The following is a 25,399-nucleotide window of genomic DNA, read 5'->3' as shown; positions in this document are numbered from 1 at the left end:
CTCTAGCCCATAGGCAGACATCACAGACAGTCCCAGGTCCTCCGGGGTTTGCTAGCCTGTCCCCTTAGCTGTAATGACAAAGGTGACTCTGCAGCCTGGCCTCCCCCAGAACCCTAGGTCCTAACATCTGCTCATTTCCACATGGGATTCCACCCTGCACCTCAGTCCACACCGCTGCCCAAATCAGATCCCCACCATTTCCCTAACCCCACCTGCAGCTGGCCTCCCTCTTCCCCCACCCCCCCAAACCCAAACAGTCCTTCCTGGCCCACCTGGCCCACAACTGTGAAAGGGAAGAGGTCCTGCTGGTCCCTGCGTCTTAGCACATCAGCAGCCACAACCCCTGTTCAGGCATGCGCTGTGAGCCTGGGCCTTTCCCAACTTCCAGGCTCAGTCACTGCCAGCCCAGCCTCATAGATATGGTATGGGCTGGTCCCACCATCCAGGGTCCCACCAAACTCCACCAGCGTGGCCTTCCTAAGGTCTCAGCTTTCTTGCAGCAAGCTTAATGGGTCTGAAACCGTGGCCAATGACTGTGCTGTAAGAATGTCCCTGAGGAATAAAGATACTGCCAACCGGGTTTATGTTTCAAGACGTCTGTCCTCACCCTTGACCAACAGATCACAGACAGGGAAACAGGCCAGGACCAGGTCGGAGGACTGGGTGGAGCTCGGACATCAATGGGAGGCCGCCCTGCCTGGAAACTGGAGAGTCCTCCTGCCAGCCCAGGATCTGCTGGGTTCACTTGAGGAGGGCAGAGATTTGAGAGCAGGTTCGGGGCTTGCTCAGCATTTATTTCACACACTCGTTTAAAATATATAATCATTATATATTTATATATATAATATATAAGGAGGAATTGAAGTGAGCCACCCCAAAGAAAAAAGCTATATTTTATAAATATTTCTTGTAGCTCCCACATCCCACAGGAGAGGGGAAGGAAAATAAAAATTTACAACCCAAGTTAGTGGTTCCATGTGGTGGGCACAGGGTCCCGAAGAACATTCCAGAAAGCTGGTCTTCCTGGCCTTGAAAGGTCAAATACACACAGTCTTACCCATCCCTGCCCTGACTTCTTGGAGCAGCCTGGAAGGCAACATGTGGGCACTCAGGCCCCAGGCTGCCAGGTTATTTTTAATCCTATCAGTTTCCTTTGATGCCCCGGCTCTCCCAGGGCGACCAGGCCTCCTGTTGTGGTGGCTTCCAAGTGGAGTCACAGCACAAGCCGCCTCCCACGCCTGGCATCTGGCATCTGCAGGGAAGTCCACCGGGGTCTCCAGGCCCTTGAGCGGGTCCTCAGAGAAGCAGCGCCCCTCCACGGGGGCGGAGCATACAGTCTCACTTGCAGACGTAGCGCTCCACTGTGCGCTCGCACCTGCGGCAGGTGACGTAGCAGCACCAGTGGTACTTGCAGTGACATCGCTCCACCACTCTGTCCGTGTAGGGGTTGTAGCCACGCCCACAGCACATGAGGTCGCAGCTGTCACTGCCGTTGGAGGTCTTGTTGCACTGCCTGGAGGTGGGAACAGGAGGTCAGCGGGTGCCCATCACCTCCAGCACCCTCCTCTCCCTGCCGAGTAGCCTGCAGCTCTAAGAAGGCGGAATCAATCTTCGGGGAAACTGAGGCTTTCCTGGTCCCTAAATTCCCCGTGTTTCCAATAAGCCATGATGGAACTCTTGAGACTATTTTATCTCTAAGTTGTCTGGATTCCTTTTTTTTTCTCCCTACTTCTAAATCCCAGAGGAACCCTCAACTCAGTGTCTATTGTGTGTAGTATATAGTATATGTGTACTACAGATGTGTGCATGCATTTATTTGGAGGTCGAGGTCCACACTGAACGTCTTACTTAGGGGAGAGGGGTGAGCGGTCTGGGTGCCAATGATGAGAAAGAGAACTTTTGCTTGGCACGGATTCCAGTGAGAGCAACTGCTACACTGCACTGCATGTTCCACTGGGGCTGTCTCTGTCTCTTCCACTGTCTGTCAGTCTCTGTATCTATCTATGTATCTATGAACCTAACTACCTACCTATCTACCTATGTATGTATGCATGTATGAATTATGTATGTATTATGTATCCATCCATCCATCCATTGAGAAAGAGTCTCAAGCCAGAACTCAGGGATCCGCTTGGACAGTGAGTTTCGGGGAACCCTCCTATCCCTGCTCCCACCTCACTGTTAAGAGTTGCAGGTCCCCACCAGATCCTCGTGCTTCGAGGCTTTACCACACAGTACCCTGCCTCCACAGTTAATCGTTCATGATGCTGCTATGGAGATGAGCGCCATCTTCACAGTTAAAACTCCCGGGATACAATCTGGAACACTAAAAACAGCCCAGGAGGCAAGATGGGCCTGGGCACTTTGTCTGCTGAGTGCTGGCCTACAGGTGTCCAAGGGAGCCTGCAGTGACTCATCTCCCTAGAGGCATCCCCGTGCCCTTCTGTTTGTGAGGCAGACAGTGCCAGGGTGGCAGTTGCTCTCACTGGAATCAGTGACAAGCAAGAACTGGCTCCAAGACCACTGCTCATTCCTCCCCTAAGCTCTGGCAGTGGGTAAGGAGCTGGGGAAAGTCTCCATGAAAGTCTGTCTCCCTGCTGCCATGTCCCCGACTAGTGAAGACTATTCAGGTGGACGGTCTTCCAGCAGGGCCAGAGCTGAAGAAGAGCTGTGTCTGTGGGATACGGTTGGGGGCTGAGGAATCAGGCAGGAAACTGACCCACTGTCAATGGACAGAGTTTTCCACTGAAGCAAGGCTCATTCCATAGCCCTCTGGGGGCCCCGTGCCCAGCCCCTCTGTGTAATAGAATCATCTCCTTTTCTCTGCGCTCACACTCTCCCTGCTGCTTCAAACCAGACTCCCGTTCCTTCCTGTCTCCTTTGCCTGACCCATTCCATCTCCACTCGGCCGACCCCCTCAATCTGGCCTCCAGATGGGAGCCTGGGCCTCTTCCTCACAGAGCCCTGGCCTATGGGGACAGACCCCCAAACCATCCCTCCCCTCTCACAGGCAAGACCGTGGGCTGCAGAGGAAGCAGATGCTGGCTGGGCACCAACTATGTGCCAGACACGTTCCCAGACACCCGCTCTCTGCTCCGTATTTCCCTAACCTTGTGTACACCAGCTTTGTGGAATGCTATTAGGGGCTCCTTAATAAAAGATTTCCCTGGCTGTGTACCTCTGGGAAACTCTGTTTAATCAAGTCCTTAGCAGAGGCTCCCTCAGGCTTTGGGGATGACCAGAGAGTTTCCCAGGTGCATCTGATCACAGACCTTTCTTCCCTGGGTTTCCATGAACCATCTTTGGGAACAGCACTACCTGGCACACGGTAAGTCTGCACTGTAACCATTGGCGTGGGTTCCTTCCTTGTCTTTTCTGTCTCCCTATCCAGAGCTAGGGCTGGGGCAGCTGTGGGCCTAAACCAGGTAGACTCCAAATAGACATGGGAGGCTGGCACTTATATGAAGACAAAGGAGTATCCTCTCTACAGAAGCTCATTTGCTCCGTTTCAGGTACTTCCTGTGCTGCCTTAGATTTGATGCTGTCCGCACTTTTGTGCCTCTCAGTTCCTCCTTTGTCCAGTGAGGGTGGGCATTTATCTTTCACCTGTTCATGGGACATTTACTGAGCTCCTGTTCCATGTTAGGCAGCCCTTCATGTTCCCTGTCATTCTGTCTGCTATTGTTACTTCCTATCTAGGGAGAAGGTGGAGCCACCAGCCTCTAACCCCAGAGTTCCACTAGTCTCCCTGAACCTCTGCCCTCTATTAGGCACGAGCTCCACCCTCCAAATGCCTGTTGAGTGGCCGCTGTGGCTGGCCCAGCCCTGAGTGCAACACTTGTGTGGCACTTACCTGTCTTGGGTCCCATGGGATCCCACCTTCTCATTCTTCATGCAGAAGTCAGGAGAACTCTGTAGATACACTAGTTCTGAGTCCTTCACGGGCCGGATATCCAGGTCCTTGGGCACCAAGTGCTTGCGGGTGCCCATAGGCCGGTGTACCACTTTCGTGGCTGACAGGTAGCGGGTCTTGAGGTCAGCAGCCACATCCCGGAGCTCTTGCAGCCCCTTCCAACAGGTGCGGATGGAGCAGGAGCCAGATACCCCATGGCACTTACACTTCGTTTCCAGGGAGGCACGTAGAGCCTGCAGACAGTCAGGATGTCAGCGAGGTGGCCAGAAACCTTCCCTGGCCTGTCAGTACCCTGACCCCCCTACTCCATGCCTGGGTGTTCTCAGGGATTCGTGTCCCACTGAAGTCTCAGGGATGGAGCATTTGACTCTAAAGCTAGGAGGAGTTGGGGGTCATGCTTTATTCCAGAGCAGCTAAGAGGGGCAGGCAGGAAGAGAGTGGTCTTTGTGGGGGATAACAGATGCCACCTCTCAGATATCAATTCTGAACAAATGCTCTAACACAACCACCATAGTCCATCCGGGAGACTCACTCTTTCCCCTCTCCTAAACAGGAAGGCTCTAAGAGATTACACCTAGGCTTTCAGTTAGAAAATTGTGGGACTGGGATTTGAACCTGAGTCTGACGGTAATTCCAAAGCTGTGATTTTTCAATTATTCCATGCCTCCTCTCTCCCACAAAACCAGGACTCACTAGAGGCTTGCCAGAAGAGCAGCAAGAAAAAGAGGAGCAAGAAGGAAGGCAGCTGGGGAGGGATGGGGTAGACAGAAGGGGACAGTGTGAGTGTTGGTAGCATCTCCTTCAGGGCCCACCCACAGGCTGCCAGGTGACCCTCTGTCACCACTCAGAACCTCTGCTCTATGGTACAAAGCTGACATTCGGCTGCTACCTGGTAGAATGCTGAAAGGGTTAAACGGGCCGGACTGAAGGGGTGTGTGAGTTATAACAGCTTAAGTCAATATTGGCTCTGAACGTGCAGTTTAAATCAGAGCTGCGGGGGAAACTGGAAACCTTTGGGCTAGGCCCTTAGGTAGGCCCTGGTCTGAGATATGACTCTTCCCCATAGGCCTGTTTCCTGTTGGTTTCTGAAACGCAGAGGTTAGACATCTTCTAAAGTCCCTTCTATTGGGCTCTTCAAACTCTCTCATATTCACAGAACACTTCCCCCTCTCTTGTCCTGCAAGGGTCATGGGTCACCTGGACTCATACTCTGCATCAAACTGAGGCTATGGTCGTCATGGCTTTGCCCCAATCCCTCTGTTGGAGAGCTAGACAAAGTGTCAGGGATCTCCTTATTGTTGCAACAGGAAGAAGCATACTAGGTATAGAGTCTAGAACTTGCTGGAAACCTAGGAGGGAGAAGTTCCTTGAGTCAGGTGGGGGAAGGGTGAATACTCATGGGCAGGTGCTAAACTGCCTAGTCCTGGGGTCATTTAATCCTCACACAGCCCCAGACTACTGGAGACCAGCATTGGCCTTTTGCATGTGGCTCCACGAGCAGGCCTGATGTGCCCTGAGATGGAAGCCAAGCATCCTCTTGCACAGCACAGGAGTTCAGAGGGAGTGCATCCTGGTTGGAGGCTGGGGTTGCCATAGATAGCAGAGGGGCTGGGTAAAGAGAGCTCTCTGGGTTCCTACAGTGGAACAAGCCCCAGAGCTGAAAGGCAGGAGCCCTAAGTCCCTGGCTAGGCTCTAAAATCCATAGTGTGATTTGGCCTCAGTTTTCCTAGACCGTCCAGGGGTGTCCCGGACATTCAAGCGTCCTGACATGACAGACCACAGTGACAGGGGAAGAGGTGTAGGTTCCACAGATTCAGCTCCCTCAGGCCACATGTTCCTGGCTGAGCCACCCTGGCTAAATTGTGTGAGAGATGCCTTCTGCACAGGACTCTCATGCTGGGGCTGTTTCCTTATCAGCGGAAGGGACAACAGGACTTTCTGGGAGCTGTTCTGGGATCCCGGGAGAAAAGAGTCAAGCACATTTGCACATCATGGATTGGTTTTCAATTTTGAAAAAAATGAGGCAGGGGCTGGCTGGCTCATTCAACAAGTAAAGATGATTTCTGCCAAGCCTGCCAATCTGAGTTGGATCCCTAGAACCCAGTAGAAGAGATCCAACCCAACCCTTCCCGAGTTGTACTCTTATCTTACACACACACACACACACACACACACACACACACACACACACACACACACAAAACACACACACACACACACACATATTTAATTTGGCACGTTCACTCTCACACTCACCCAGTCTTCTGTGCAGTAACTGGGAAATGGGGAGACACTGGTAGCACATGATGGGAGCTGCGCTCTCAGGTAGCACATGATGGGAGCTGTGCTCTCAGCACATGATAGGAGCTGTGCTCTCATGGCAGTGTGGAATCCCTTTCCTCATTACAAAGACATGATTTGGTGCAAAGCCTGTGGTCCAGCCCCTTCCCTGTCCTGAAGGAAGGCTGAGCTGCTTGCAAGAGAGCCCACCCTGTTACTACTTTATAATTGGGAAGGAAGCTCAGGGCCAAAGGCAGAACCCAGAGCTCTGGGCTCCTAGTTAACTGTTCCCTCTGCTAGGAGCACCTGAATCTTGGAGACTCCCTAAAGGAGAAGGGGCAGGTGAGCCCAAGTTCTAGAGAGGAGGAGCAGCAGGGTCCCAGTCCATCCCCTCTCCCACCCCCTTGTGGGGCCCACTCTGGCCCTTCTCCAGCCAGTGGCCCAGGCACACCCTCGGGGCGGGTGGGGGTGGTTACCTGTCTCCCCACTTCACTGTTGTGTAGACGCATCAGTTTATTGGCTTGGGATCCTGTTTTTTTCACCTTCATAGGAGCATCGGAAAACTTGGCCCCCATGAGGAGACCGTAGCTGAGGTTGTCCGCACATCCTCCCCAGCGGTTCCCGGGCCCGGGTGGCTCACCTGGGACAGGGCCGCAGGAGCAGCCGGGCAGGTCGCCAGAGGTGCAGGCCCGGGCGATGGTGTGACTGATGGTGGCGGCCGACAGGGCATACACGAAGGCTGACTCCCGGGTACCTGTGGGAGAGGTCAGGGTCAACAAGTAGGCTCGCTCAGAATCCAGAAGGAGGTCAGATGTGGGGCCAGGACGGCCTGGAATGGGGTGGGAAGTCATCTTACTGCACCCATCTTGTTGAGCAACACACAGGGAGCCAGCTGTCACCAGAGCAGTCCAGGAGATAGGAAGGGCTACTAGCCTGCTACTTGAAGCCCACAGCATTCCATGATGCCCCTCACAAAGTGTCAGGGGGTGTTTTACATAAGCAAAGGCCTTAGTCCCCTGATCCCTTGCAGGAAATCAGGATTTAGAAACCTAGTCTTTGCAGGTAGACCCTCACTGCTAAGATGGGGCCATAGGGTCACGTGTCCTCAGAGTAGGAGGGAACTAGAGATACACAGCACAGGAGGAGGGAGAGCAGCATATGACACACGGGCTGTGTGGTGTGATATAGTTGTGGGTCAGGGTACTGCCGGATGCCCACAGACACCAGGAGCTCCCCAGGGCCTTGCTGACAATTCATACACAGACTCCCAGCCTCTGGGACCACGAGACAGTTCTTTTCTTTCCTGCTTTTGTTTGTTTCTGGTTTCCATTTTGTCTTAAACAGAGCCTTGCTATGCAGCCCAGGTTACCCTGGAGCTATCTTACAACCTCTCAAGTACTGGGATGGCAGTCTGGATACTACTCACAACTGAGTTTCCATTGTTTGAGTTCAGACAGTATACAGGACAAGAGCACTGTGATAGAAGCCCCAATAAGCATACACTGGCTATAGTCAGTGAGCTCCCACCCCGTTCCAGGGTGTCCTGGCCCCCCATCTGAATCCTGACTCTGTCTCTTAACTGGTAGTCACCACTCCCATAGAGCCTCAGTTTCCCTATCTGCAGAGCCCACCTGAGAAGGCTTGCCTAACTGACATTCAGGCATCTCAGCAAGGAGGGAGACTGCTATCACGGAGAGCCAGTGAGGTTCCTGTCCCTGGCATTATCCTCTGTGTGTGCTCAGGTCCCCATACACTCCTCTGGGAAGCCTGCTTCAAAGCTATCTGCTACCCCTGACTACTTTGTGCATCGAAACAGTTGCTGCCAACCAGGTTTGCCTAGGTCAGCCTGCCTGCCCAGGGGTAGGCTATCCAGGCTATCCAGCAGTCTCATTATATTGATGTGGCTTTCAGCACAGCAGGCAGCCACCTTGGTACTGTCTACGGCAATACCCCTCCTACATCAGTGCATTATAGCACATGTGTATCCTGGAGTGTTCTTCGGGCCACTGTATGTGCTGATATATTCATTCACTAATGTTTATTCATTCTTCAATTCGTGCCTGAAACCCATATCTAAGATTGACTCATTCGCTCAAGCGTCCACCGAGCCACGGCTTATCCATCTGTGTAACCATCCATCTATTCATTCATCCGTCCACCCATGAATCCACGCACCTATCCAAACACACAGAGCTTCCTCCTGGATCCTCCCACCACAGCAGTGCGGCGCCCCAGAGCTCATACCTCTCTCCAGGTCAAGCAGGTAGTTGGGGGCGAGCTCGATGGAGGAGCAGTTCCAGCGCATGTCAGCGAAGGCCCGGCGGCAGGCCTTCATGGCCTCCCGTGCTGCATGCACAATGGTGCGCATGAGCTCCAGGTTGCTCCGGCAGAGCTGCACCTGCGCAGACACCAGGCCCTCCAGCTGTTTACAGTGTTGCGTCTGATTCAGTGCCAGGGCCGCAGGAGTCTTGGACAATGCCCTGCATATCCCGAAAACAACCAACGGGAGAAAGACAGGGTGTGAGAGGCGTTCAGCACTCCCCTCCACAGATTTTGAGTCACTTTTGCAAGGAGCCAAGAAACCAAGAAGCAAAGCGCCACGCCGCAGAGAAATGGTTTGCCTGCCCTAGCCCACCCACCACCTGCGACCTGGGGCGTGACACTGCCCCTTTCTGGGTCTTAAGCCATAATTCTAGCACGAGATCACATCTCTTATTTTGACTGAATTGTATAAATGTCTTAGAATGAACACATTTGCAATCTGTGAGGCACTGCCAGGTGCTGCCTGGATTCTCCTGGTCATGAACCACTCCCCCCATCCCATCCGTTCATGCAGCACATGCAGCACTGGTAGCCGTGTGCCAGAACCCTGGAAACTGCTGAGTCTCATAATAACCACACGTGCTATTAATTAAGTCCTTTTGCTATTGCGCACCGTGAGTTAAGAGCTTTACACCATGACTGCATTGACTTCTACACCCATTTATCGCCATTGTAAAGTCCACGACTGTGCAAAGCATTGCTATTCGACAATGCAAGGACACTCAATTTTAGAGTGATCTAGAATTTAGAAAATGCAATATCAAGTCCAGACCTTCAGTGATCTCTGGACTTGCATGCTACATGTATCTGGTGGGGATCTGGTGATACGGGGACTTCCCTCCCACCGTGCCTTTGCCCACGGTTGTCCTGATGCCAACCTTTTCCTTCCTGTTCCCAACGGAATAAAAGAACTTCTACTCGGTGACGAAATGGCGACTAAGCACGGAGACTTCCCAGCCTCCTTTGGCTACAAACATGGCATAGACCCTTTCTTCCAGGAGCCCCTAACCTAAAAGGCTACAAAAGCCCATCAGCAGTTAGACATCAAGGCCCCAGAGGTCCAGCTGTATGTATGGCTCGCCTAGGGAAAGACACAAGCTTGAGACACCGTTGTGTGACTTGAGCAAATCACCCAACCTCTCTGGGCCTCATGGCCCTCATCTGCTTCAAATATCATTTCTACCTCAAAAGACAATGGCTTATGGTTCATCCCAAGTACCTGGGAGGTAAAGGCAGGTGGATCCCTGAGTTTAGGCCAACATGATCTACAGAGCAAGTTCCAGAACACCAGGGCTATAGAGACAGGTTACACCCTTTCCCCCCACAAGGCAATGGAGAGGCTTAAGATAATGTACTCATGTCAGGCATGGTGACACATGCCTGTGATCCCAGAATTGGGTATCTCGGTCCATTGCTAAGGGAATCTTAAATCCAAAAGAGTGGGGGTTGGGGATTTAGCTCAGTGGTAGAGCGCTTGCCTAGGAAGCGCAAGGCCCTGGGTTCGGTCCCCAGCTCTGAAAAAAAGAACCAAAAAAAAAAAAAAATCCAAAAGAGTGAAGAGACCTGATTTCCTCTGTGGGCCGTGTGTGTGTGTGTGTGTGTGTGTGTGTGTGTGTGTGTGTGTTATACAGCTTTTCCTTTTTGAACAACTACAAAATGCTGGCGAAGGCCAAATGAGGTCATCCTTGGATAAACTGGCTTCTTCCTGCCTCCCTCTGCCATACTCTGCCCACCATACCCCTCTCCCTCCCACACACACAGCCCCAATACAGAACCTAATATAGACCCAGGAAGCAAACCCTGAGGGCAGAAGGCCCAGCCTGACATTTGTGGTTAGGTTGCCTTAACTAACCTGAGGTCAAAGGTGAGTGTACTGAGCTATGTCCCCTCCTGCAGCCCTGGCCCATAGTGAAGGAACAGGCAGGGTGTGTCTCTCAAGTAGCTTCCTGGTCTAGGCAGATCCATTTGGCCTGTGAAGCCTACCTGTGTGGGCTCAGATCAGAAAGGCAAATGGCCCTGGTGTGGCTCTTCCTCTCAGCACACCTGGGCTCTCCGAAGCCTAAGTGTCCAGCTCTCCCAACATGGTCAGCAAGGCTTGCCTGCCTCCCCTCGGCGGGTTGTGAGCAAGCCCTTCATTATTCCTGGTTGCTTGCTGTTTCTTCCCTCCCCACCTGGCTGTTTGCTATGGTTAAAGTGGAACGTTTACAAGGGTCAGAGGTACACAGCCCATGCAAGTATCATGGTCATCTTCTTGGCATTACCCTGGATGCCTGCTCACCAAAAAGTAGGTATTAGCCAAGAAGTGGAGGACTCATGGAGTCCTTCCCAATGGGCAGTGCTGCAGGTCTGGACCTACTCTGAGGCCCAGCACCCAGTGCACCCCAGTACCTAGGGTTCACTGGTGGGGGGATCTGGGGAACTCTGCTTCCCTAACCCCCTGTCTACTTTCCTCTGAAATGCCCAGGCTAAAGGGATTCAGTCTAGGAGGGGACCTCCCATTGGGAAGTATCTCACTGGGATACTTGAAGCTCTTCCTATGCACCTGGAAGTGAGGCAGGCAGAGTACAGACCCCTGTTGGGGACAGAGGGACATGGACATCTACAGGACCATCAGGAACAGCTGGCACAACAATAGACCTACCTCCCCACCCCCAAGCACTGCAAGGGCTTCCCAGGCATCCGCTGATTAGCGGTAATGACCTGGGTAAGGGAAGCCCCTTGGGGAGGCAATCAGGACTAAAGCAGAGGCGGGGGAGCCACCGTGGACAGCTCGAAAGCTGGCCTGCTCCAGAATACCCCTAATTGGAAACATTTCAGTTTATCTAGGAGCGGGGATGTGGGGGAGAGGATGCAGGCGAGGACAGGAGGGAACAGAGAGTTCACTGGGGAGTCTATGCCATGGGTTGAGAGAGACGTCCCTCACTCAGAAGTTGGGGTTCTTCTGGTTCAAGCTGAGGCTCAGTTACACGTTCAGGCCATCTCCAGTGCCCAGCCTCAGTTTCGCAGTGTATAGCACTCAATGCTCACAGTTCTGGGAGAGCATTTCCCAGTGACACAGCTGGGAAGTCACCTTCCAAAGTCCTCACTAAGCCATAGACTTCCATCCATCTCTTACCCACTGATCCTGTCTCCCTGTCTACCCCTACTCCACCGTAAGGCTCTGCACACTCATTGCCTCTCCTTCCTCACACCACAGGGCTTCTTTCTCGGCCAGTCAGTCATGAGGGGTCTTTCTGGGTTGCCAGCAGCTTTGTGTCCAGACAGTTCTGTGGTACCTGACTCAGGTAAGGCCCCCTTCCAGAAAGGCCTTCCTTATGGCCCTGCTCTTTACTGCCTTGGGTGGCCTGTGCCAAAGTCTTTGTCATTCTGCGGTCTGGGTCTCACACTGCTAAGTGAAACCAAACTATTTGTCTTGGGCAACGCTGGACTCCAAAGACCACAGAAGCATACCCAGACTTGGCCTGGCAGTGGGTTGACTCTGACAGCAAAAACTCCACTCGTAAAAGTAGGAGACCATGGTCAGGGATTTGGCCTGCTTCAGGCTCCTCAAGGCCAGTCAGAGAAGGTGGCTCTGTGTTTATGTTTCTGGGGGTCCTGCTGACCCCAGGAAGGTGGGAGAAACTATTCACTAAAACTATTTAGCCCACCTACTGACCAGGCTTTGAGATATCCTGGACCGCATCACAGACTGTTACGCATGAAGCAGGAAAAAATAGAGCCGGTCTATGCCAACCAGGCAAGGTCAGGCTTTCTCTTTACTTCTCTCTGCCCCCAGGGGTGGCCTTGGGGAGATTTCCACCTGATAACAAGTTGGAATTCCTCAATGATGTCCTAGGTCTAAAAACCAGGGCTCTTCAGGACACCAGGCTAGGTGGAGGATGAAGCTATCGGCTCCAAGGAGAAGGACCAGCGAGCAGAGGCACCAGAACCTCCCCAGGAACTTGTCTTAGAATCTTAGGACCACGATGAACAGGGCCAGCTCCTTCCCTGCACTGCACAGCTGGGACAACTGCACTGGACGAAGGGTTGGTAGCCTGTAAGCTGTGCATCCAATCCTGTAGCAGGCACTGCCTAAACCGCAGAAGTCCCTGCCTGACTCCATAGTCACAAGATCACCCTTAAAAAGAACTCTAACTGGTTGCCTTGGTCAGACACATGCTAGTCAAAGAGCGGAAAGAAGATTCCATGTACTATCAACCCCGTTGGGGGGAGAGCAGAACTTGCCCTCTTCTCTGTGTAGCTTATTAGAGGCAGAATCCAGTTAGAAGCTAGACCTCCCAGGCCTCAGGCTAGGACCTCTTCCAGCCTGTGTCAGAGGTGAGAAGCTGAGGTACAGGGAGGCTGAAGTCTTGCCCAAGGTCTGCCTGGGAGAGAGTAACCACTTAAGCTAAGCATGGATTCCTAGGCTGGCGCTCTTTCTGCCCCACTTCAGAGCAGCTGCATTCCTGCTAGAGCCTCTTAAGACTCTTCCTAGAGAGGCCCCGCCCTTGCTGAGTGGCAGGCTCAGGACGGCCAGCTGCGGAGAGAGGACAGACTCTCAAAGTCCCTTAGCTGGCCAGGGGTCTTTCCTCCCCAACCCCTCCACCAGAGGGAGCAAGAGGCTTACATCTGCCCCTGCTCCCCACCCCTCCCCCAAACACACACACTTGACCCATCCTTGTTCCCCCCAACCCCTGCCTCTGGCTTTGGAGATAATGCTCAAAGTTCTCAGTGTATCACTAGGCAGTCAGGTCCTGACCCTGCTCCTCAGTCCCCGGCCCCACCTGTTTAAGGTTGTCTGTCCCAGAAGCCCACCAGGTGGGCACCTCAGGCCACTAAGTCACATCTGGTTTCAGTTCTCATGCCAAATGTCCCTTTCATCTCCAGGTCACTTTCCAAGCCCGAGCACGTGGTCCCCAGGACTGCCCCAGGACAGTTGGCCCTGACGAGTCCCCACACCCCATTGCACAACTATCCTGGGATTTCCTTCTATCAAGTTCTCAACCCAAAAGACCTGCTCTACTCCTCATTGGCTATGATCTCTGCTGAAGATCCTCCAAGGTGTTCCTTTCCTCTGCTGTGCAGAAGGGCTCAGGGAAGCGGAACACACAGCATGGACTGGGAGGCTGAAGAGAAGCCATATGTATGTTGAAAATAGCACCGAGCACCTAGCACTCAGTTACCGGCACCCAGCACTCAGTTACCGGCACCCAGCACCCAGCCAGGCTGCATCTGTGTGAGCAAGTGCCTATGCCCACTCCCACTCTTCCCCCTATGGACGGGGTACTGAACCCGGGGCCTCACAGTGCTGGACTGTATTCCCAACCCTTATTATTATTTTTAGATTTTAAGACAAGAGTCTCACAAAGTTGCTCTAGCTGGCTCTGAATGCATCTGTACCTTGGCTAGGCACTGAACTTGTCCTCCTGCCTCAGCCTCTTCAGAGCTGAGATTACTGGCCTCTGCCACCAAGCCTAGCTACACGATTGTTAAGCTTCACCTCTCCTGGGTCTTTTATTTCCCAGCTGTAGTAATAGTTCAACCATTATCAGGGGTTAGCCTCTAAAGTCCTCTGCTTGGGTTCTGTCTGATCTCAAAGCCACAGAGCCAGGGTGTGACCTTGAGGGCGTTACTTACTTACCTTCTTCACACGTAACTTCCTCATTGTGAAGCAATGTCTGTCACCTACCACGCGGAGTGTTAACAAATCAGATAGAGGCCTGTGAGTCTCAGAGCTGTAATAGGACACCCTGTGGCCCCTGCTCCCTGCAGGGGACAGGGGATGCTCTTCCTCCTGCCTGGGACACCTGCTTCACATTCCACCCCTGCCCATCAAGTCCTCCCTGGGGGATGTCTTGAACACAGACACTGAGCTGTGCCCATTTGTGTCATGGTGGAGAGAAGTTGGGTGTTGCTCTCAGCCAGTCACCTACCGACCCCATGCCCAGCACGTGTCAGCTAGGGGCCGTGTGAGTCCCATCCACCCTAGAACCTCAGGACTCCCTTCTTAGGGCAGGTAAGTGGGGGCGAGAGTTGTGTCCCCAGACTCTGTGAACAAAGCAAGTCATCCAAGCCTGGTTTTCAGCCATGAAGCTCCCTGTACTACCCAGCAAACCCTTCCCTTCTCACCTCATCCCCTGGTCTGTAAAACAACAGTGGTGACTGAAGGGGGCTTCCCTCCCTGACTCGTGCCCAACAGCAGCAGCAGGAGGTAGAAGGAACCTGGCCCAGGACTGACCCCCTTTCTTGTAAAACAGAAGCACAAGAAGATGGGATTTCCCTCCCGAATTATTTAACTAATAACTCAGCACCAGAAAGGGCTGGACCAATGACCTCCAGACTGTTTTCCAGCGGTCCAATGTGTTACCGGAATCCCCTGTTCCAAGCTAATCCATCAGTGTCCATAATCTATCTATCCCTTGTTTTATCTGCAGGCTCCTTAACCATGACCCAAGCAAGGCAGACATTACCGTTCCTGACTCTCCCACCCCGGCACTGTACTCTGAGACCCTCCTCCATACCTCCTACCTGCCAACCCCCCCCCCACTTCTGCAGCCAAAGTGGCAACCCCTAGAAAATCTCTGTAACCCACATGGATGACTCAACGAGGCTGCCCTCCTCCGAGCCCCGGAGCCTCCACTCTTACAGCTCCTGGAAAGTTATTTACAGCCGGGGCTTATCTCTCCCAGCCCAGGGGCAGCTCCTTCAGGAAGGGGCTGCCTTTCCCCTCATCCGACTCCTTCCACACTGCTTACTGCAACGGGAGGAATTAGCGCTGCATGAGGAAAGCAGGAAAATTGCCCCCAGCGACATTTATCCTTCTAGGACACCCTTCATGTGTGCACACAGTCTCTGGACGTTCTGAAGCTCCCTGGGGAGTCTCCAATCAGATCCCAGTAAGCCAGCACTAGCTATCCTTCTGACAAATCTAATACAGGGAGGCCCCAGAAGGTAGTGCTAGAGTGACACTTTCTTCAATGTCCCCAGGTGGAGGGGGTCAAAACTCTCTTTGTAGACCTCCTGGAGGCTGACAGGTTATGATCCTGAGCTGCCCGCCTCTGTCCTGCACTGAGCAGAACCTCTCTGGGTTGTGCCTCTTGGAGAGTATGTTTCCGCAGTCCCTCACTGGCCTTTGAGCAACCCTGGCCTGATGAGAAAATCCGCTCACCCACATCGCAAGCCGGTGGAGGGTAAGAACAGCATATCACAGAAGAGGTCGCTGAATTAAGAAAGGCTCGCCCAAGACGCCCAAGCCAACTTAGCCTCGCAGATTTTGGTGCGCTCAGCCAACCTTTCCAACTTCTCTCCCCATAGCCCTTTGGAGTGAAAACGGAGTCCTACTTACAGCCACTTGATGCCATAGCACACACCGGTGTGGAGCGCCAGGGCGAAGAGAAGAGCCTCGCAGACCTGCGGCCGCGCCCTCATCGTCGCGCGTGCCCGGCGCTCCCGGGGGTCGCACCCTGCAGAAGCCGCGCCGAACTCCGCCGCCTGCAGGCCACCGCCGCCCGTCCTGCGCGCACGCCGCCTGCAATCACGGAGAACAGGGCGGCGGGTTAAGGCGGCGCGCGGGCTGGGAGGCGTTTTATTCAAATTACAAAGGAGGGGTCGGGCCGAGGAGGCTGTGCGAAGAAGGCGTTCGCTCTCTCCCCGAGACCCGCCGGCGTCGGGCTCGGATTAGGTGAGATCCGAGAGCGGCCGAGGGCGTGTCGCCCAGCAGATCAGGGCTGAACCACCCAGGAAGGACAGGGTGAAGCAGATCGGAGGTTCTGGAGGAGACCCAGCAGTTAGCCTGGGGAGGACCGCAAGGCGAAGACCCCACCACCACTACCATTACCAACAGCAGCGCAAAACCAAACTGAGTAGCGACCGCAAGGAGAGGAACCAGGGTCTCGGACTGAGGCAGCTATCGGGGAAATGATTTGGGCTCCTATTCTAAGCCACGATATCGATTATTAGTTTTGCAGCTTTAATGAGTTTCCGGTCATCGCTCGGCGAACTGGGTAATCTGAGCAGGATTCCCCTTTTACGGAGGACAGTCTACTCCTCGTGTGGCTATCTTTGTTCCTCTCAGCCCCGTGGTGGGTATTGTCACCCCATCCATTTCAGATGAGGAAACCGAGGCCCAAAGATGTGGAAATATCTGTTCAGTTAGTAGGCTGTTCAATTAGTGAGCACCCGTCTGGTGCTGGACCGTTGGGTTATCTTGTCTACCTGTGCCGGGGGAGCTAAGGACAAGGAGAAACCAAGACGGTGCTTCCTGTGGGCATACTCTTCAGTATGGAAAGGGAAACCTCAAAAATGGATGGTGGTGGATGCTCTTTACCCACGGAAGGATCTGCAGAGCCCGGAAGAACTACTTCAGATTCCCACTTTAGTGCCTTGGTCCGGACTAGGCACCGCCAGAGTTCCCTAGTGGAGCAGGCCCGCAAGACGCAGATTCCGACCGCCAGGCGGCGAGCTAGGGCCGCGGAGGATCCGCTACCCCGCCCGCTTGCAGCCCGCGGAGCTGCTTTCTGAGTCTTACCCTCTCTCATCATTCTCACCTCATTAACTCCCTTCCAGGCTTCTCCCAAATTTACCAACACCTGGCATTCGCCCCGAGTCATACACAGCCCCTCTCCCCTCTGGAGCAGCAAGGACAAAGGGATTCCTTCCAAAAGGGTCTATAGAGTCTGAAGAAGGAGGTGCCAGACTTGGGGGGGGGGTGTTGCTAAGGGCGGGGGTCCTCTGGAACAGGGAAGAGTGGTTCTCATCTGGCTCTCTGACTTTGGGTAGTTTCAACCACCCCAGCCTTAGTTTTTCCTTTAATTAAAAAATAAAGAACTGGACTCCAGCTTTCTGATCTTCATCTGATCGTCTCTCTGTATTCACTATTATGCCTGTGTAGCCTGTGTACCTCTATGTGTTTCAAATGTACAGGCTGAAACACACACATACACACACACACACACACACACACACACACACACGCACGCGCGCGCGCGCGCGCTTGCTTTTGAAATATCATAGTTTTCTGGGGCCTTCTGGCAGAATCCAGAGGAATCCAAGCAGAAAACCTTGAATCATGCCCCCCTCCTCCACAGTATCCCCCCAAGTCTGAAATGCTTGGCACAAACACGAGTCCAAGCTGAGTCTCAACGGGATTTTTGGTGCGGTCTGAATCTTTCTCTCACCTCTTCTGTATCAAGATCTTTCCCTCCCTACTGGAAGTTTACACACTTCCCCCCAAAACAGAAAAATATCTGCAGGATCAGATCCCGGAGGTGGGGGGTGCTCAAAATACCAGTCATTGTCTCTTTGTTCTCTCCTAAAGTGTGGATCCCCGAAGGCGCCCAGAATTTCTAAGTGGAAAGGGAAGGGCAAGTCGCAGAAGGAATCTCGAGGACTTACAGCAGGGGTATTAATGTCCAACTCAATGTTCCCAGTTAAAGGAGAGGTAGCCCAAATCGCACAGCAGTCGGGGACCCAGGCCTCCAGCTACTCCCTGTTTTTCCCAGAAGCTCCAGCGGCCCTAGATTTCTCCTTCCGTCACCCGGCGCTTTGCTGAAAAGGCACCTTGGCCTCTGCATACTGATATTATTCTTGTCCTACGCCTTGCGAGCCGCTGGGTCACCCTCACCTTGCGCCCTGAGGGTCAGAGCGCATTCGCCGCTGGAAGTCCCCGGTCCGCCAGGGGGCGCTAAGCCTGGGTTCAAAGAAAGATCTGCCCCCGCCTCACACAGTGGGACTTCGGGCTCTACTGTTCCCGTCTTGGATGAAACGCAGAATGACTTCCCTCTTGGCCTTGGTTATCCCAAAAGACTTGTTTGCGTTAGCTCTGAACTAACTACGCAACCTCTTGGCTCAGACTGGGCGCCCAGCCTGCAATGGGGACAGTCTCATAGTGGGCCCGCGGAAACAAGCAGTGCTTACAGATAGAGAAAGAGAGAGCAATTCTTGATACTTCTTCTTGGACAATAAGTCTAAGATACCCAGCTAGCAGCAGTCTCAAGAAAGAGTCTCCCGGGGCTGTGCAAATGTCGAGCACCACGGGCCCTGTGGCCCAGTCCCGGGCCGCCAACAGGTGATCTTAAAGCTTGGGGAGCTCTAAAAACTTTACTTTAGATAACCTTCCCGCTCAGTCTATCCGGCAAGGATTGGCCGAGCCTCTCTCAACCCGGGTGTGTTATGCTGGCCCCAGATTTGGTGCTGCGCACCGGAACAATCTCCGCACCAGTATAGTGACCAAGTGGACTGCTCCAAAAGCCTGGCCGCGCAGCACTCAAAACGAAACGGGTGCGACAGGGACGCCGAGCGACAGCTTCAAGGTTACCTGCGAAGTTGCAGTGAGCTCAGCTTTAAGCTCAGCGGAGTCTGTCAAGACCTTCTCTGTTGCTCCAGGTCACCGCGGAGACGCGGTGTTTGAAAAGCGGATGAGGAGAGTGCAGAACTCCTTCCACCCGCTGGAGCTGAAATCCTTCCTTCCCAAAGACTGTAGGGGACACCGAGGCACTTCAGTGCCACGGATGAAAGGTACTGGGCTGGAACTAAGCCAGATGTTCGGAGCGGCTCCAGATGTGTCGCAGGGCGGGGTCAGGACTCTCTTCCCCAGTCCCAGCCCCCAACCTGGAGCTGAGGTCGGTAAACAAACTTGCTCCCCCTTCCCAGCTGCCTCTACGAGCCCTTCTCACCTCCCCGAGCTCTTCACCTCCAGCTCTGGCCGGAGCTATGGACTTCACAGCCTTTTGTCCCCCTTTCTCGCCTCCTCACACACACCCTCTGTCGCGGAATCCAAATCTCCCCCCACCCCCGGGATGGCTCGGGCGTGACCTCATCAACCCGCAGACTGCGAGGGAGGGGACCAAGTCCTGGGATGGGGGACAAGACGGAAGAGCTGGGGGAGAACTGAAGGAATCATACAACCCACCCCATCTTTCAGCCACGAGTCCCTTAGTCCCAGGGTCGTCCAGGCTGTTGCGTTCCGCCAAGGAGTTACTCGGAATGCTGCGGAGCAGAGAGGTGAGGAAAGGAGAGCGACGAAGGCCACTTTGGTTTGCTTCCCCAGGAGTGGGTGCCCTATTAATAAGGAGGTCTCTTGGGCTCAGCCGCCCCTCTCCCTACCCAGCGAGTCCCTGGTTAACATTTGCCACGGATCTGCTCACCTTTGGGGCGCTCTCCCGGCGCGACCAGCGTGCTCCCGCAGCCCCGGCCGCCCTCAGGAGTTGAGAGTGCGGTGCCCCGCCGGCGGGAGCGCCAAGGATTGCTTCTTCCAGACGCGGCACAGCAGGGAGCGGGGGATCCGGCAACCCGGGCGCAGACGCAGCTGCTGTCGGTTGCGCTCGGCTCTCCTGCCAGGCCCCTGCGGATCTCCGGAGCTCTCTCCTGCCCCGCACGATCTGCGGCGCCGGCCGGCCCAAGCGCTTTATAAGGCGCGGACCGCCGCTTTGATCCGCCCACGTCAGCGCGCCGAATCCCCACCCGGTGGCTCGCGCGGGGCGGGGGCGGGGTCCCCATGACGCCTCGGACCCGCGGCGCCCGCTCGGCGCTCCCGGACACTTTGCACCCTATTGCCGTACGGAAGGGAATTTGCTCGCCACGGCTAGTGTTGAAAGCATGCCTGTTGTGTGCCAGTGGCGCGCGGGGCTCAGGGAAGGCCCACCTCCGAAGTTAGTAATAACCAGCCAGAGGGTCTGACTTGAATCAGAGTGCGGAGGCCAGTGTTACTAAATGCGTTTGCCACTTACTTGCTTCAGGAGTTGGGGGGTCTTGAGCCCTGCATTTCTGCTGTGGTCCTAGAAGGTTCATTGGGCCATCTTTCTAGACATCTCAGAGGGACGCTCACTTTTTTTTTTTTTTTCGGAGCTGGGGACCGAACCCAGGGCCTTGCGCTTGCTAGGCAAGCGCTCTACCACTGAGCTAAATCCCCAACCCCGGGACACTCACTTTTAAGAGGTGCTAGGGCTCTGCTATGAGAAGTGCATCTTAAAGTGGCTCCAAGTAGGCTGTGTCTTATATTCCAGCTTGGTTGCAGGGGAGTCTTGTGGGCAAACCCAGCGGGCTGTAGGGGCTCTGTCCCAGCAGAGGACCAGGTTTGAAAAGCTAACCGGCACTGGAGAGGGCTTCCCTTGAATGTAGTCCTGCCTCTGAGTTAATCCTGCTCTCCACCCCTAACCCCTTCAATTGTTCTTCCTTTACTAGACACCGACCGAGGTCAGCCTTATTTCCCTCTGCTGTGGTTCTGCCAGTTTCTGCTTTCCTCACTCTAGAATTTTCGACATCAGAATGTGCTCAGGGGCTATCTAGCTCATTAGTAGAAAGGGAAGCAGAGGCGAGGAAAAGGGGCTTCCCTAAGATCTCCCAGGCTGTCTGCTACCTTTGTAGCTGCTGCTGAAGTCCCCAGCCTTCTGAGGGTATACAAACTCCCCCCAACACACACACATACAGAGGGGGGGGGAAGGGAGGGAGGGAGAGGGGGAGAGGGGGAGAGGGAGAGGTGCACCCACAATCCACAATAGCCCTAAAGTCTTCTGGCCATACCAGCCATCTCGCCCTCGGGCTGGGACATATCACAATGTCACATATAAACACACTATCAGGATATCTGTATACATCACATGCTCACATATCCAGTAGCACATAGGTGTGCAGTAGTCATATACATGTACTAGGTTGCTACTCATCACACAGAGTGCCCACAAACAGTTCATTCACAAACATACAACTTTCCACACACAGCATGCAGCACCGAACACACACATACTACATACACAAATAAGAATAATCTATGAACACGAGAACACTACAAAGCTTGGCCATCAACATTGACCAGACCAGGGCACTAAGTCAGTCCCATTATCAAAACTGTGGGATGGCAGTGGGAGCTTTATGTGCGGCACACAGGAGCCCGGGGAAGGGTAAGACTTTCCCTCAGAAGGCTGGGGATCAAGGCAATGGTGGCCAAGAGCTGACTTGTCCTTAGCTCCCCTGACACCAGAGACACCACAGTCAAAGCCATTCCGGGTGGCCTCTGTGCTCCAAGAAGCAAGCCAACAGTCTCCAAACATTTTCATGAATAGTACTTCAGCTGGCTTCCGGTTGAATGGGAGTGGGAAGCAATTAGGAATTACAATATAGACCTCAGATTGCACCCCAGCACCATGCTGACACCTGAATCCCTGGCACCTGGGGATCACCGGAAGTAGAGGCGAGAGTGTGCTAGGAGTGTGTGAGCGCCTGTTGCAGAAATGCTAATGTCAACACAGTCCATTTGGGACTCCAGCAGAATTTTCCTGGTTCTGTTTCGAGTTGTGTGATCTTGAGTGAGTTCCTTAAATTCTCCTGTACTTAGTTTTCTTAATCATAAAATAGGAATAATATAACCACACAAGATCATCTATATTCTCCATGGTCAGGATTAATATCTCAGATTTTTGAGCCAAGGCTCAAACGGAAGTTGCTGGAAAGCACTGAGCTAATCCCCAGACCCAGACATCCCCTGCTCAGAGTCAGTATGGCACTGGCTGCAGAAATCCTGTAAGAGAAGAGTGAGCTCCCTTGACTCCTAGGGACTGATGGGGGCCAGGAGCCAGTTCTAGGTCTCCTGAAGCCCAGCCCGTGGCCCCTCCCAACTACTTCGACCTGGTGGGTGAAGAACAGGGCACAGGTCAGGCAGGGCACCTCAACCTAGGTGGGATGGAGCAGTGCTAAGGGGGAGATGCCGAAACCTTGGCTTGAGAGTCAGAGGGGATCCAGACCAAGCCTGCCTTCCCTGCAGCCCAGTCTCCCACTTCCGTGAAAAGGAGAATTTTATCATCCTCCCTTGGATGCCTGGGAAGTGGTTTATCATCGTTAGGGCCATTAACTTCTCTCCTTCCCTATTCACCCCCTTCCCTGCCAAGAGTTCCTCAAAGGTCACTGTCAGAAGGCCTGTGCTGGACACCTAGGCCTTGGGCTCCAATTCAATGGGGACAGGACTCCCAGCATGGCAGGGCAGGACAGCATGTCACACTCTCGCTGCTAGGAGCACTTGTGCTGTCCTTCTCTGTCACCAGAGTGATAGTTTATCTGGTCGGTCAAGTCCGCCTTGCAGACAGCTTGCTGCTACTCACAACTTTGCAGCCTCACCCTGCATGTGCCTTACCCAGGGAGGCACCAGCTGTAGTTCAGACTGTCATGCTGGACCCCCCCCCCCACACACACACACACACTGACCCCTCTATTCACTTCTGCTAAAGCCTTGGATATGGTGGGGTCTGGATGGCTGTTTCCAGACAACAGGTAGGAGAGCTGCAGAACTCAGCACTTCCTCCCTCTCTCTCTCTCTCTCTCTCTCTCTCTCTCTCTCTCTCTCTCTCTCTCAAGCTAGACAACCTCCAAGGGCCTCTCTGGCTCTAGAACCCAAGTCCTAACTCTATAGCAAAAGATGAATCAGGGATAGGATGCAGGGAGGAAAGAAAAGAAAGAAGAAAGGGAGGGATAGGGAGGGGAAGGAAAGGACACAGGGACACAGTTATTCTTCATCTCCTGACTCCTAGAGATTCCCGATCTCAAGCCTGGATGAACCTGGCAGACACCAGACACCTTCACTGAGGGACACAGAGTTGTGCTTTGACAAAGGTCTGTGTAGGGAGCAGAGGAACATGCATCTGAGCAGAGGGGTTCAGCTTAGGATGCCTCGAGGTCAAACCTCCTAGACATAGGAGAGGTACACTAAGTAGCCACCGTGTCACCAAAGCCCCCTGGGCCTGGGGCTCACACTGATTTCCTCTGCTTACCTGCTGTGGGACTCAGAGGAAGTGGCGCCACCTGATCTTTCCTTCATCATTCGCAATGGGGAAACAGCAGCCAGCGCCCTCTGAAGGCTTCTGGGAGATAATCAAATAGGAGGTGTGTGTGTGTGTGTGTGTGTGTGTGTGTGTGTGTGTGTGTGTGTGTGTATGTGTGTGTGTGTTCCTCTATATGTGTGCAACCCACTACACACACATCCCAGACCTGTCTCTGAGTGAGCCCACCAAGCCCCAGGCCTGCAGAGAGGTTGTGCAAGAGGCCTGCAAACCTGGTTCTGCCCACTGCCTGGGAGGGGCCTGTCCTCCTCTTCAGGGCCACAGGGGAGGTGTTATTATTCTCTAGCACCCCAGGATAGGGTGGGGAGAGGCTGCTTTCCTGGGTGCACATGACAAAGCACTGCCCGTCATGTCTGCTGAGCCGTCACTTCTGAAAGCCACTTTCAGCGCTCATTGTTGAATGGCCACGGTGGCTGTGCAGGAGACAATGCTTGTGTTTTTTAGGCCTCTGTCAGTTCCCAGAGAGAAGCTGGACCACGTCTGGTGCACCTACAAGGAGCTCTGGGCAGGAGACTTGAGCAGCTGAGACCTGGAGGAAGAGTTGTTACCATCATTCTCTGAAGCTACCCAGCCTTGGCCTTGCTCTTGCTCCTCCTTTGGGAATTGACTGTGACAGCCCCAGGTAGAAATTCCAGTCAGAGACCTTTCCCCTCTGGTCTATGTGTCAGTCCCAGAGAAGGGGCTGGCTGACTGCTTGGTCACGTGTCCTCTGAGTGAAAGTTGGTGAGAAAATGCTGGGAAGGACCAGGAGCTCCTGTTACCAGAAGAGGACCAGGAAGCACGGAGCCACCAGGCATGTGTCTGGGTGCAGTTTCTTCTGCCATCAAGACTCTGCTTCCACACTTTGAGTAAAAGCCAGTGTGTCAGTCTGGGCCTAGCTTAAAGATACAGAGTGGAGGCTCGAGGGTAGACAGCTAAGGACTGAATCCTGTGAAATCATGAGCTGAAATAAATCTCCCTTCCATGACATTGTTGTCCCCAACTACCTATCACAGGCACGAGAAAGCTGACTAGCTCACCTGGCCACAAGTGAAGTCTGCCCTTCCACTCTTGATCTGGGCTGCCCTGATATTGTTTGTTCAGTGTGGCAAAGAAAAACTGGAGCTCAGTCCCCAGGTTGTAGAAACTTCCCTCTCAGCTCTTGGGGATAGGGGTGTGGGTGGGGTGTGGGATTGGGAGGTAGATACTGAGCTACGTGAAACAAACAGGTTCAGTGAGAAGATAGGGCTGAATATAGTCCGGGGGTCAGAGAACTTTCTGCTCATGGACAAGGGGCAGAAACCCCCCAGCACCCACGTGAAAGGCCAGTCAGTGTGCTTCTCCTACTCAGTTGTTGGGGATCGAGGCAGGAGGGTCTCTGACGTTTGCTGGACACCAGCACAGGTCTAAATGTGAAACCCAATTATAAGGGCATGGGCATAAAGTGACATGTAGTGGCCTCTGTGTGCACACGTTCTATGTATATAACACACACACACAGACACACACACACACACACACACACACACACACACACACACGAAAACAGTGGACAAGCTAAAATATGCAATTATTGTGTATAACTATAAATATGTAGTTTCTCTGTCTCAGCATCTCAAGAATAGGCCACTCTCGCAGCCCTAAGGTGGCCACTGATCTGAGGGGGACATGGGACCAGTGGTGCTGCATCCCTTGTGTGATATCAGAGCCAGACAAAGGCTGGTTGCCCCATAGTGCCACAAGAGAGAGTCAACATCCCTCAGCCAGCCCTGCTCACGAATCCCAGGGCAGGATTTCCACACCTTCCACCCTCTAACACAGTCTCTACTATTATGGTCTAGTTCTGTCTGCAAGAGGAGCCTCTGGAGTCTAAAGCAAAACCCCACAACTTTCTTCTCAGGATCCCCTTTTCTATATGATTGTGCTTGGGGCATCACAGGGGTCTCTGGTCTTTGTGCCTCCGTCTCCATACAGCCGGTATGCCCACTGAGGCCTAAGCTCAGGCGGGCTCTGCCAACTCTCTGTACGGATCGCCCTTGTGCCTGAGTCTTGGCTCTCACCTGGAAAACAGGAGTAAATTTTACCACCTAGGGTTGCGAGT

The 25,399-nt window shown here is 53.6% G+C and overlaps 1 protein-coding gene and 1 long non-coding RNA gene across 5 annotated transcripts; one reads left to right on the top strand and one right to left on the bottom strand.

Annotated features, from left to right (window-relative positions):
• Positions 1–75: 75 nt before the first annotated feature.
• Positions 76–19,874, bottom strand: Wnt11 (Wnt family member 11). 4 transcript variants are annotated; one of them, XM_087595077.1, is made up of 6 exons: positions 19,639–19,874; positions 15,840–16,022; positions 8,438–8,673; positions 6,670–6,947; positions 3,854–4,146; positions 776–1,513 (listed from the first exon to the last, which is right to left on the bottom strand). In XM_087595077.1, exons 2-6 carry the CDS (start codon positions 15,920–15,922, stop codon positions 1,339–1,341), a joined length of 1,065 nt encoding a protein of 354 aa, XP_087451203.1. In that variant the 5' UTR covers positions 15,923–16,022; positions 19,639–19,874; the 3' UTR covers positions 776–1,338.
• Positions 18,886–24,286, top strand: LOC134485157 (uncharacterized). The gene is made up of 3 exons (XR_015652057.1): positions 18,886–19,113; positions 19,416–19,495; positions 23,764–24,286. It is a non-coding gene; the product is annotated as an uncharacterized LOC134485157 (long non-coding RNA).
• Positions 24,287–25,399: the final 1,113 nt, after the last annotated feature.

The sequence above is a fragment of the Rattus norvegicus genome, chromosome 1, assembly GCF_021556685.1.
Source record: "Rattus norvegicus strain SHRSP/BbbUtx chromosome 1, alternate assembly SHRSP_T2T, whole genome shotgun sequence".
NCBI classification, from domain to species: domain Eukaryota; kingdom Metazoa; phylum Chordata; class Mammalia; order Rodentia; family Muridae; genus Rattus; species Rattus norvegicus.
The sequence above is the reverse complement of the archived record's forward strand: the minus strand, read 5'-3'. Positions and strand labels throughout refer to the sequence as shown.